The sequence below is a fragment of the Capricornis sumatraensis genome, chromosome 12 (assembly GCF_032405125.1).
Source record: "Capricornis sumatraensis isolate serow.1 chromosome 12, serow.2, whole genome shotgun sequence".
NCBI lineage: Eukaryota > Metazoa > Chordata > Mammalia > Artiodactyla > Bovidae > Capricornis > Capricornis sumatraensis.
In genome coordinates this window covers 78,887,108-78,900,287 of record NC_091080.1, presented here as the reverse complement: position 1 = coordinate 78,900,287, position 13,180 = coordinate 78,887,108, and the positions used below count along the sequence as shown (strand labels likewise).

Genomic DNA, 13,180 nt, shown 5'->3' with positions numbered 1-13,180 from the left:
TAAAGTAGTCAGTCACCCTTTGTTCCTGACACTGAAGTCTTCTTGGAACTGCTCCCTGGAGCCCCTGAAAGAGGACTTTACATGACTTAAATTCTTCTTTCTTTGTTGGCAAACAGTGTCCTTTTCTTCTGAATATGGATGATGATTAGTTCCTTCAGAGGCTACAGGATCTAAAAAAAAAATGATGAGGGTACCAAAATTTAAAGTGACTTCAGGTGCTTCTCTTATTCTTGAAACAGGGAGATGAGTTTCCTCTTATGAAAAGTCCTCAGATTAGAAAGGAGAACAGAGCTTTAGGACACCAGGAAACAGCAGCAGTAGATACTTTTTTTAAAAAATTGAAGTATAGTTGATTTATGGAGCTTCCCTGTTGGCTCAGTGGTAAAGAATCCACCTGCCAGTGTAGGAGATGCCGGTTCAATCACTAGGTTGCAGAGATCCCCAGGAGCACGAGATGGCAACCCACTCCAGCATTCTTGCCTAGAGAGTTCCATGGGCAGGGTAGCTTGGCAAGTTACAGTCTGTGGGGTCGTGAAAGAGTCAGACACGATTTAGTGATTAAAACCACAACAATTGTTAATTTACAGTGTTGTGTTAATTTCTTAGTAGCAGCTACTTATGATAGTCCTAGTTTAGGACTGAAATGATTGTCCTTTATTTGCCTTGTTTGTAACCATTTGTACACTTTTTGTCTTGGTCCTAGGTCATTTTAAGCATTAGAAGGTTAGTAGGTAGGGTTTCTTTGCAGGATTGTTATCCTACAAAGATAACAGTCTTTTCTTCCAGCAGCCTGTACTAAAGGTCCCTTAAGACTGCCGTTCAGTCCTCCGGTTGTGTCGAGGGATTATCAATTTACCAAACTAAATGCTGTGATTCAGCGTGGCCATTTTTGGGTCACACACCTAATATGAACTCATGTCATATTCGTAACAAAGGAAAAAATTACTATTGAATATGGCACAAAGGATGACAACTGACTTTAAACGTTGATGAAAAACAGATTGGAAACCAATGCTTCATTTAAAATACTACGTTGTACAAGAGTGTTTGTTCTTCAACTGTACTGTGCCAGCTACTTTTTATTAAAGTGAAAGAAAAAGAAAGAAAGTGAAGTCGCTCAGTCGTGTCCGACTCTTTGCGACCCCATGGACTGTAGCCTACCAGGCTCCTCTGTCCATGGGATTTTCCGGGCAATAGTACTGGAGTGGATTGCCATTTCCTTCTCTAGGGGATCTTATTAAGTGAGGTTTAATTTTGTGCCTTCAGAAAAAAGACTCTTAGCGTAATAAATGTTAGTGTATATTTATATGAAGCTTGTAGGTCCTACCATAAATCTCTACACTGAATTGTTCTGCCTGCAGAACAGTTTTACAACACTTATTTATATGATTATTAACTTTGTTGGTTATAAGTGGGTACTTTAATAATAATATCTGTCAGAAATGATCATTAATCCGACCCTTGTCTGCCCTTGGAGTATGTGTCTACTGTGAACACTGTTGTTACCTTTTGAAGCTAATATAATGGTTTCGTATTTGGTGGATGAAAGTAGAGTGAGTAGAAACCAAAATGAACACCACACATAAAATATATTGACATACTAAAACAGACACTGTTCACAAATTGCCTGCTGTCTTTATAACTTCAATCGGTTAGTGTTCTGGTACATCATTCTTTTCATTCCACAAGTTTTGATGGAAATTTTACTGATTTTGAAATATGTTTTTGACATGTCATAGCAAACAAATATTCTTATGTACAAAACAATTGTTTTTCATCCATTGCTGCTAAATAAACAATAGATGCTGCCAAGTATATCCTCTGAGAGGAACAGTATGGACTTAGGTGAGCACCTTATAGCATTGTGAGATAGTTAATTTCTTTTCTTTTTGTGACAATCAACAGTGGATTGGTGATAATTAGCAGAACCCCCCTGAGGCCAATAGCGTGTCTGAAAGTTCCATTTAACACTTAGCGTAAATCAACTACAGGCTTTGGTCAAGGGTTCAAAAGTGAAGGATCCTTCTTTCTGCAAAGAATCTCATTTTAGTCCCCTAATATTTGGAGAGACTCATTCACTTTAACAAGATTTCCAAAGAGAAGTTGTTGAAGGAAGTGACAGTGGAGCGAGGCCCTTGTTACGAAATCTGTGATTGAACTTCAGATGCAGTCCCCTTTCCTTTTCTCCTAAACCACCCAAACCATCATTCCCAAACTTATTGGTCCTGTGGGACCTTTCATTGCTCAAGGAAGGAAGGTAGGTCTGTCTTTTTGTAGGAAAAAAAAAGTATTTATTCATTCTATTTGGCTGTGCCGTGGCTTTGTTGCAGCACACAGGATCCTTAGTTGCAACATGTGAGATTCTAGTTCCCAGACCAGGGATTGAACCCTGACCCCCTGAATTGGGAGCTCTGAGTCTTGGCCACTGGTCCACCAGGCACTTGCAAAAAGTCTTGTCTTTCAAAACCTATTTATTCCATAGATTAGCTTAAGTAATGACTCTAGAGTATAATATGAAAAGTAGGTCACTTCATCAAAACAAACATCTCTTGGGACTGCCCTAGTGGGCCTGGGGTAAAGAATCTGTCTTACAATGCAGGGGACGTGGTTTCAATCTGCAGTTTAGTAACTAGCATCCCTTATGGCTTGGAGCAGCTAAGCCCTCATGCCACGTGACACAGCAAAGGTCCCAAAACCTTGTTATTAATGATTATAATGAATGTTGGGTTTGTTTGAATTTAAATTATTTTCTGTAAGCATTTGTGTAAGATAAAAATAGTTTACAGAAATAACAGTTCCTATTTTGCGATATATAGGAACCTGTTTTATTCACTGGAACAATGAGGAAGAATCTGGATCCCTTCAATGAGCATTCAGATGAGGAACTGTGGAATGCCTTAGAAGAGGTAATTTATGTAATGTAATTAACATCTTAACGTCAGTTCCTATGTGTGTGCATTTATAGCATTGCAGGTAATTAATGGGATCTATCAGTTTAACAGACTTTGTTTACCTCCTAGGAGAATGTTGATGACATAGGTGCATTTAAAATGTGTGTATTGATTGATAATGAAAACCGGCAGTAAAATGCCTCATACTTTTTGGCTTTTTCCCTAGAACCCAAAGCAACTAGATAACATGGTTTTGTCCTTAGCAGAGCACTGAACTAGAAGTTAACATTAGGGAGTCAAATTCTCCTAGTGACCTAGTGAATTAATATCCTAACTACCCTGCAATATGCTACTGGAGATCAGTGGAGAAATAACTCCAGAAAGAATGAAGGGATGGAGCCAAAGCAAAAACAACACCCAGTTGTGAATGTGACTGGTGATAGAAGCAAGGTCTGATGCTGTAAAGAGCAATATTGCATAGGAAACTGGAATGTTAGGTCCATGAATCAAGGCAAATTGGAAGTGGTCAAACAGGAGATGGCAAGAGTGAACGTCGACATTCTAGGAATCTGCGAACTAAAGTGGACTGGACTGGACTTGGTGAATTTAACTCAGATGACCATTTTATCTACTACTGTGGGCAAGAATCCCTTAGAAGAAATGGAGTAGCCCTCATAGTCAACAAAAGAGTCCAAAATGCAGTACTTGGAAACAATCTCAAAAACGACAGAATGATCTCTGTTCGTTTAATATTGTGGTAATTCAAGTCTGTGCCCCTTCCAGTAATGTTGAAGAAGCTGACGTTGAACAGTTATATGAAGACCTACAAGACCTTCTAGAACTAACACCCATAAAAGATGTCTGGAATGCAAAAGTAGGAAGTCAAGAAACACTTGGAGTATCAGGCAAATTTGGCCTTAGAGGACAGAATGAAGCAGGGCAAAGGCTAAGAAAGTTTTGCCAAGGGAACACACTGGTCATAGCAAACACCCTCTTCCAACAACACAAGAGAAGACTCTACACATGGACATCACTAGATGGTCAACACCGAAATCACATCAATTACATTCTTTGCAGCCAGAAATGGAGAAGCTCTATGCAGTCAGCAAAAACAAGACCAGTAGCTGACTGTGGCTCAGATCATGAACTCCTTATTGCCAAATTCAGACTTAAATTGAAGAAAGTAGGGAAAACCTAGTGGTATGACCATTCAAGTATGACCTAGGTCAAATTCCTTATGATTATACAGTGGAAGTGAGAAATAGATTGCCATGAAGTGATGGGACCAGATGCCATGATCTTAGTTTTCTGAATGTTGAACTTGAAGCCAACTTTTCCACTCTCCTCTTTGACTTTCATCAACAGGCTCTCTAGGTCTTCTTCACTTTCTGCCATAAGAGTGGTGTCATCTGCATATCTGAGGTTATTGCTATTTCTCCTGGCAATCTTGATTCCAGCTTGTGCTTCCTCCTGCCCAGTGAAAGAGGAGTGTGAAAAAGTTGGCTTAAAGCTCAACATTCAGAAAACTAAGATCATGGCATCCAGTCCCATCACTTCATGGCAAATAGATGGGGAAACAGTTGGAACAGTGACAGACTTTATGTTTTGGGGCTGTAAAGTCACTGCAGATGGTGATTGCAGCCATGAAATTAAAAGACGCATACTCCTTGGAAGGAAAGTTATGGCCAACTTAGCATATTAAAAAACAGAGACATTTATTTTCCAAAAAAGGTCCATCTAGTCAGGGCTATGGTTTTGCCAGTAGTCATGTATGGGTATGAGATTTGGACTATAAAGGAAGCTGAGCATCGAAGAATTGATGCTTTTGAACTGTGGTGTTGAAAAAGACTCTTGAGAGTCCCTTGAACTGCAAGGAGATCCAACCAGTCCATCCTAAAGGAGACCAGTCCTGGGTGTTCATTGGAAGGACTGATGTTGAAGCTGAAACTCCAATACTTTGGCCCCCTGATGCGAAGAGCTGACTCATTTGAAAAGACCCTGATGCTGGGAAAGGTTGAAGGCAGGAGGAGAAGGGAACGACAGAGGATGAGATGGTTGCATGGTGTCACCGACTCTATGGACATAAGTTTGGGTGGACTATGGGAGTTGGTGACAGACAGGGAGGCCTGGCGTGTGGCAGTCCACGAGGTCGCAAAGAGTCGGACACAACTGAGTGACTGAACTGAACCCTGCAACATTCATTTTATTCCTCTTTTCTTGATTATTAACTGAAAGATAAATGAAATCATGGTAATAAAATGCTGCAAAGTTTCAGAAAACTTTTTGCAGAATGGTAAATCACACATTTGGATTGTGATAATTATTTATTGGGAGTCATGTCATTTTAATGCTGCAACATGAATACAGGTAACAGAAGAAGCCTGGTGCTTTTGCTCAGTTTTTATATGGATAGGTTCATTTCTAGAAGATTTTCTATTATTTGTGTTTGACTTTACACCACTTCCTTGAATTTCCTTACCCTTGCATGAAAAAGATTTTGACTATTAGGGTGCTAATGGTTTGTATATTTTAATACTAATTATTTTGTATATTTGCCCTAGTTCTAAAGTTGATAAGCTACTTATGGCAGAAACTCTTTCTAGCTTTCTAAACCATATAGAGGTTCTTAATACCTCATGTGACCTAGCCTCAATTTTTTGCTTTTAAAAAGTAAGCGCTTAATAGTTACTGAATAGTTGCTTGATCTCTTAATTTCAGAAAAGTGTGGTTTATTTCCTTAAAAAAAATCGTATTTTTGTCATTGTTGTACAAATCTCATTGACCAATTGCTCACATTGTGTTTTGAATGTATACCTTTTGTCATCTAGTGTCACTCTTCCAAGCTCTGAAATGTGCAATTTATACAGATTGGATTTGACTCTGAGCATTTTGATTCTGAGGTGTCACAATTTCCTGCCAGGAATTCTAGTTTCTGAAAGCAGATTATCTTTGGCAGTCAAATTTTTTTTCTTTTTAATTTTGTAATTTTTTAATCTTATAACAATAGATTAAACACTATCCACTCCCATAGGCTGGGGAAATAAAATGGTATGTTGTGTCTTGTGTTTCACAAGATTTTCATTCACTATGGAACTTTCATGACATTGAAGTTAAACAGCCTTGAGTGGCCTAGTAGTATAGTGTTAAACTTGGGAAAGAAGCCTCCTGAATAGGCTTACGGGTTACAGCTGTACAGTTAGTCATTGTTTGAATTTTTTTTTTAAACTTTCAGACCTTCCAAAATGAATTCTTCGTAGGATTATGTCTTTAGAGAACCATACTTCCTGCAGGAATTAAAAACTTTTTTTTTTCCTCTGTAGAGTACTGACTCCACTGCAGAATGTAGTTTGGGAAACTTGAGTCAGCCATAAAGATCCCGTTTAGATCACAATGAGAGAAATAGCTTCATTTTTGGAGAGACTTTCTGAAGTAGTCCCTAGGGGAGGTTCCCAGTAGGTGTCCTGTTGGCAGGATGGGTCACGAGACCTTTGTGTCCTTCACTGACTGCACTGTCGTCCTTGCTGATATGAAGGCGCTCTCCCCATCACTTGGCTGTACATGTAAGATATGTAAGGCGTCCTGATGACCTCAAAGCACTGATGTCTCAGAGGCTTGTCGCCTTTAGTAGCAGTTCCTTCAGGAAAGTGTCCTTCTTTCTGTATCCACAGGTGCAACTGAAGGAAGCCATCGAAGATCTCCCTGGTAAAATGGATACCGAATTAGCAGAATCCGGATCAAACTTTAGCGTTGGACAGAGACAACTGGTGTGCCTTGCCAGGGCTATCCTCAGGAAAAATCGGATATTGATTATTGACGAAGCCACAGCCAATGTGGATCCAAGGTACAGAGCTTTGGCCCATGAAATTGAAATGTGAAATTTAAATGTGGTGAAAGGAAAAAAAAAGTAATGTTGCTGAGAAATGTTCTAAGTGCTCTCTTTTGCCCACATTTGTCTCTTGATCACATTAATTTTAGAAAACAGAGAAAGAAACCAAAATGTGTTAAAGTTGTTATGAGGCATCCTAAGAGAGCTTCATTTCTAATCCAGCTCCTGATAGTTTCAGGAAGTTTCTAAGGAAGACTGTTTTACACTGTTTTACAAAAAGTCTTTTTTCTACTCAGCTTTTGATGAGCAAGATTATGTTTTAAAGTATTGATTTTTAAAAGTCTTATGAAATTATTATATGGTAATTTTTTCTGAAGTCTGCTGTTTCTGTCTTTCCTGAACTAATAAAACTTCAACTTCTTTGTTTCTAGAACCGATGAGTTAATACAAAAAAAAATCCGTGAGAAATTTGCCCACTGCACAGTGCTAACCATAGCACACAGATTGAATACTATCATTGATAGTGACAAGATAATGGTAAGACCTCTCCTGTGTTATTTCAGTTATTTCCATTTATGTTCCATTTTTCAGTGTATCTTTCCATGTAAAATAGTAATGTCCAATTAGTTACTTTTTGCTCTTATTCTTGACAGTAACTCAAGTATGGACTCACACTTTTAGAATGTGCTATTATATAATATATCTAGTAACATCATATTTTCATATTAGAAGTTTATTGGAATTGTTATTTTTCATTGAGATGAAAAACCAGAAAAATAATTCAACTGCTAGGCAAGGCTTCAAATTTCAGTGTTCAAGAACACAGTCATTTCCCCTATGTCAGATTTTTTTTCCTGGATTTTTGGATTCCCTTAATCATAAAATTAGCCTTTTATTTAGACTGCCTAGAAGTTGTCAGGTTAGATTGCAGAATATCTCAGCTTTTGGAATATTCACAAGATTTCCTGAGGGGAGTCTTTGAGAAAAGGCCTAGTGAGAAAAACAAAGCATTTCAACAAATAGCATTTAATTTAGGAAATCTTTTACATAGGAATTGGAGGCATGGAAAAATAAAAGATACACTGTGCTAATGATGTTAGTGAGCAATTATCTAGGTTAGATCTCCAGACATTGCTCTCATAATATTGCCCTCTCTAAAATTGGTGGTTTAGGCTAAGGTGGTAGCAATGGAAATGGTGAGATGGTTGGATTTGGGATCGAGAAGGACATGGAGCCAAGTGGACTGTGTAATGGATTGAACATGGGATCTGAGGAAAGAGAGAGAGGAGTCGATGTTGGTGTCTAGGTATGGAGACTGAGCATCTGGGTGAATGGGGAAGACAGAGAGGAAGGGAAACGCAAGGATTCTCTTTGAAGCCTCTCACCTTTGCAATGACTGGACTTGTTTTCCGTGGTTGACCTTGACCTTCACTGTGGAGCTCCCCTTCCCACTCCTGTGTTGGTTGACCTTCAGTTTAGGGCTCCTGGTTGGGTCATCAGTGATGTGATGGGAGGTCCCATTCGGAAATGTCAACTTGGCCACTTACTTACATCTTGGTCTGAGCTGGTAGCAGTTGCTGACTCCTCTGGTAGGCACGGCAGGATTAGACTTCATGGGACCTAAGAGATGCACATACTGCAGCTTCAGAGGTGGGGTATTGTCCTCTGTGCTCCACCCACCCCAGATTTAAACCTTGTCTCTTGTTCTAGAACTTCTGATTACCAGTCAACTTGTCAATTTGGCAAAAAAGAAACACCATAAATAATGTTCTTTCTCAAAGCTTTCATTTTCTAGACAGTTTTTTTCTTGTGTGATTTAGAAATATGGGCATACTTTACTTAACTGTGCTTTGCAGATGTTGTAGTTTTTACAAATTGATGGTCTGTGGCAACCCTAAGTTGAGAAGGTCTATCGAGTCCATTTTCCAATTGCATGTGCTTATTGCTCCATGTCTCTGTGTCACCTTTTGGTAACTTTCAGCACTATTTCACATTCACTACTTTCACTATCATATTTGTTATGGTGATCTGTGATCACTGATCTTTGATATTATTAGTCTCTCTTGCTGAAGGCCCTGATGATGGTTAGCAAGTTTTGGGCAATGAAATATTTTTAAATTAAGGCAGACTTAATCCTGTTGCAGGCTTGCTAGGCTACAGTGTAGTGTGAACATAACTTCTATACACCCTGGGAAACCAGAATATTTGAGTGCCTCACTTTATCGTGAGATTCACATCTTCATGGTGTTCTAGAAATGAATTCATTCATTCTAGAGAATGAATTCAGAGAATTCATCCTAAAAATGAATTCTCTGAGGGATGCCCCCACCTGTGTCCTTTGCAGAAAGTATTCCTTTCCAGAAAGTATACTTTCTGAAAATTTTTCCAGGAGGTGTTCCTAAAGCTTTAATGTAGACATAAAGACAAGTCAATCTGCTAGAAAGCCCAGTGCTCCAGAGAGCGGGCGGCCAGCCTCAGTCGGGGAGGGGCTGGGGAAGTGACCGATGCTGATGAAGGGCAGAGCCAACCGTGTTGTCACCATAAAGTCGTGTAATTACAAGCGCTTACGGTATAATAATCACATTTTGTTGCACTGGTGAATACTTCTGCACAAAAACGGATGGATATGGTTTTGTTTAATATAAGTACATCAAGCAGAAGGCTTGTTGGGAAACAACTGTGACCTAATTAATAGCTTTGTTTATGTGTTGACTCTCCAAAGGGATTTACCCAGTTTTGGTTCATTAAGCACCATTAATGTGTTAGGCTAAGAATTCTATTTTACAAAGATGTTCTCTCAATTTTAAGTTTATTAAATATGATGGAGTCATAATGACAGCTAATGTAATCTTCCTTACTTTCTCTGTTGTCGAAAAACAGTGGAGCAAGACAGACAAATGAGAAATCCCCTTTCTTCTACAACTCAGCACTATCTCTACATTAAAGGCCCCTTCCTTTCCTGTTTAGGATTAGCTGGTTGCTTGTGACCTGTTTTGTCTTCAGCCAGTAGCACAGCTTTTCCCTCCAATCCTTACACAGTCCAGTCTTCAGATCACCCCAGATTCTCCCTGGTAACATGAGCAAAGTTGGCATATGAAAATCTGCTATTGGCCTATCGGTATTGTTTCCCATGTTAAATATTTTCAGTGTCTGCAGTTAGAGAATTTTTTGGAAATCTATGATGACGGACTAAAAACAAGAGCCGATAAACTCTGATCCCACCTCTTCTGTTTGTAGGCAATCTTACGGTTTTTATATTCTTTGCTTTTCTTCATCAATTCAAGCTTTGTTTTAGTAAGGTTTTCCTAGTAACTGAAAACCTGGAACTATTGTCGCATGTCCACTTGGATTTGTCACTGCCCTCCACCACACACACACACACACAAACTGCCCTTATGCACAATCATTACATTGCTAATACTTTTAAGGGTCAAATAGATCTTTCTGCCTTTTATATTGTTAATCCTATTACTTTTTTTCTGCCTTTCCCTTTTTTAGATATTCAGCAGTGCTGAGAACTACTATCTCAGTGGCATGTGTTTTAGACAATGAAAGAAAATGGAAAGATTTAGTATTCATTCAAATTTGAATAAAGTACAAAGTTAGAAAAATGTTAATATTAGTGATTTCCACTGAGAAATATATAGTTCTTATAGCCAGAGAACTCATTTCTACCAACTCAGAGGTGGTGATTTTTAAAAGTTGTGGCTTTTGAAGAATGTGAAGCTCTTCATTGTATGAAGTAATTTGATATGTATACTTAGTCTCTGGCGTGAGAGAGACCTATGTTTTAAAATTGCATTTTTTTCCTTCAACATCAGGAAGAATGGTTATGCTCTATAACGCTATACTTAAGTAAAATTACACATTCAGGGCATATAAATTGGCATGTCAAATTATAGGACATTTTAATAATTATGTAGATGTAACAGATTCATTTATTTTTGAACTCTTTTGTGAGGCCTGCTCTTAGCAGGGATTCCCAGTAGTAAACAAAAGTTTAACAGGAAAATGGCCTTTATGAGACTTAATAAAATGTTTGCGATTAAATACCCTGAGACAGAGTTAACTGCAATACCTAGGTGTGGAAAAACAACCTGTGTCCTGCTTAGCGTCTCAGCGTATTCTCCGAAGATGCATTTACTCTAAATATGACCTAAATGAAGAACTAAGTACCACTTAACATCAGAACTGTTTTCCTAGGTACGTCATTTGGGCCAATGGCTTCAGACTCTTCCTTCCCTCTGAAACCATTAAGCAAAGCCACTAATAAGCAGAAAGGCAGAGTTAACAGCCCCTTCCTCTACCTTTCAGTTTCTAATTAGTGGACATATTAATGAGCAGTAAAATGCCCGAAAGGCCGGCAGCTGAAGAAAGAACAAGAAGCAAGGAGAGATAATTTGCGACAACAAATTCCGATGCTCGGGAATTCAGATTGGCCTGTCCTCATGTGCTGTGCATGCAGTGATCACTGGAATTTGGAGCTGTTTCTTAATTGCTTCTTTAGTCTCATCCAAAGATAGAAAATTGGATTTCTAGAGATTTGTTTCTGTGCTGAGCAATTCAGCTAAAGCTGTTGAGGTAGCAGCTCTTTTTGCCAGCCTTTCACTCAGAGCAATAATCTACAGCCAAAGTCAGCACCTGAAATATTCCATGAACCCAAAGAAATTCCAGAAGCATTTGATTTTTGTCCCCCAATGTTGCTCGGGTTCTGTGAAACCAACATGGAGTTAATTAATTTGCTGTCAGGTCACTGCCATCAGTTTATATGACATCAACCTACTTTGTAGCTAGATTGAGTTTGATTTTCTTGAATCAAGAAATTTCCCAACTCTGTGTATCTGTATAAACAGCCTTCAAAGTTCAGAGTCTAAGAGCTAGAAGCACTTACTAATGATAGCAACCCCATGGGGCAGAATATAATATGCCGAGTGCAAGTAATCATAGTCTGAAACTTTCATTTTCTTCCTTTAACATTATAATAATAAAAGGTCGGGTTAGGCCTTTGTCTGCCTAGTAAAACAGGGTAATCAAACCGTTTAAACACCAGCCAGTGCTACCACCCAAATAGATTCTCTGTTCTCCCTGTCCTATCCCTTTCCGAAATATTGTCTGCATTATAATACGTTACTGCAAAACATTGTGTGCTAATGCTTTCTTTCTGCTGATCTACAGGTTTTGGATTCAGGGAGACTGAAAGAATATGATGAGCCGTATGTTTTGCTGCAAAATAGAGACAGCCTGTTTTATAAGATGGTGCAACAACTGGGCAAGGCCGAGGCCGCTGCCCTCACTGAAACAGCAAAACAGGTGAGCCCACTGCGGGGAGTTGTAATTAAAGTTCGTCTCCAAGGTTCACTCCTCAAATGCTCTGGCACCAGGGGTCTGGTAACAAGCACTCTGTGCCCTTTTCAATTACAAGCCTCCAGAGACAAAGCTTCATGACTAGGTCTTAAGAATACTTTTGAGGTGGAAGGCAGGGCTGCTGAGACTCTACAGCAGAGGTGGGGGAGGGGTCAGGATGTGCGCACACAAGTGAGATTTCGGATTGAACTGGCCACACGTTGGACTCTGGGTTCAGATTCTCAGGGAACACAGAATAGTTTCATTTTGCAGACCCTTTACATTCATTCTGATTGGTGCTCAGCACATTTGTGATGCAAGTGCTGTTGAGGAATATCCTGGAAATTTGAGCGTTGGAGGAGAAAAAAAATGCAATGTTGTTTATCAGTCTAGAAAGATTTAGCAGGGAAATGTGTGGATCACTTCTGTTTTCTAATCTGTAAGGGAAACTCCTCCACAGTATGTCACTTTCTTCCTGATTCTTCAGTGTTTAGAATTAGGTCCATTTGCCCCGCCACCACCCCCCACCCCCACCCCCTACCTCCCCACCCTATGCTTCCTTTTCCTGCTAGAAGGTAAAACTGTCATCAGGATAAGTCAGGATTCACAGTGCCTTCACAATGTGGACTGAGTTCTCTGTCGTTGTTTTATCTCATTCATCCTCTTGGAAATGAAGACCACTACCTGGGCAGGGTCACCAAGCTGGCTAAAGAGTTTGGGGACAAGAGAGACTGTGTTCTGAACTTTTCCTAATTACTTATATTATAGGCAAATATAGAGAAGCTGTACTCAGAGCACTGTATTTTCTTATCCCTGAAATTTCACGTCACGAAACACTTTCATCCACTAGAATGTCTCCCAGTTAGAACTTCCTGCTAAGATCCTGTCATCCTTCTGGGATTCCCTGTGTAAGCTCTCCACAAAACAGCCAGAAATCTCACTTTCTTTCACTTTATACAGAAAGACATAAATACATATCCTGATTCCCATCCCAGTTGAGTATTTTCGTGACATCATTTCTGCATATATACCTGGTCCTCGTAAGAGAACAGGCTGTCAGATTGTCAACTTTTAATATGTAAAAGCATCAGAAATCAATACATACTTCAGAGCTGTTACA

The 13,180-nt window shown here is 39.3% G+C and overlaps 1 protein-coding gene across 3 annotated transcripts in view; it reads left to right on the top strand.

The window, feature by feature from the left end:
- Positions 1-13,180, top strand: part of LOC138089276 (ATP-binding cassette sub-family C member 4) — a 186,382-nt gene that overhangs the window by 167,597 nt on the left and 5,605 nt on the right. For all 3 annotated transcript variants that reach the window (XM_068984711.1, XM_068984710.1, XM_068984708.1), the window contains 4 exons: positions 2,817-2,906; positions 6,560-6,732; positions 7,149-7,254; positions 11,893-12,027. In XM_068984711.1, the coding sequence (XP_068840812.1) occupies positions 2,817-2,906; positions 6,560-6,732; positions 7,149-7,254; positions 11,893-12,027 (504 nt within the window). The remainder of the gene's footprint in view (positions 1-2,816; positions 2,907-6,559; positions 6,733-7,148; positions 7,255-11,892; positions 12,028-13,180) is intronic.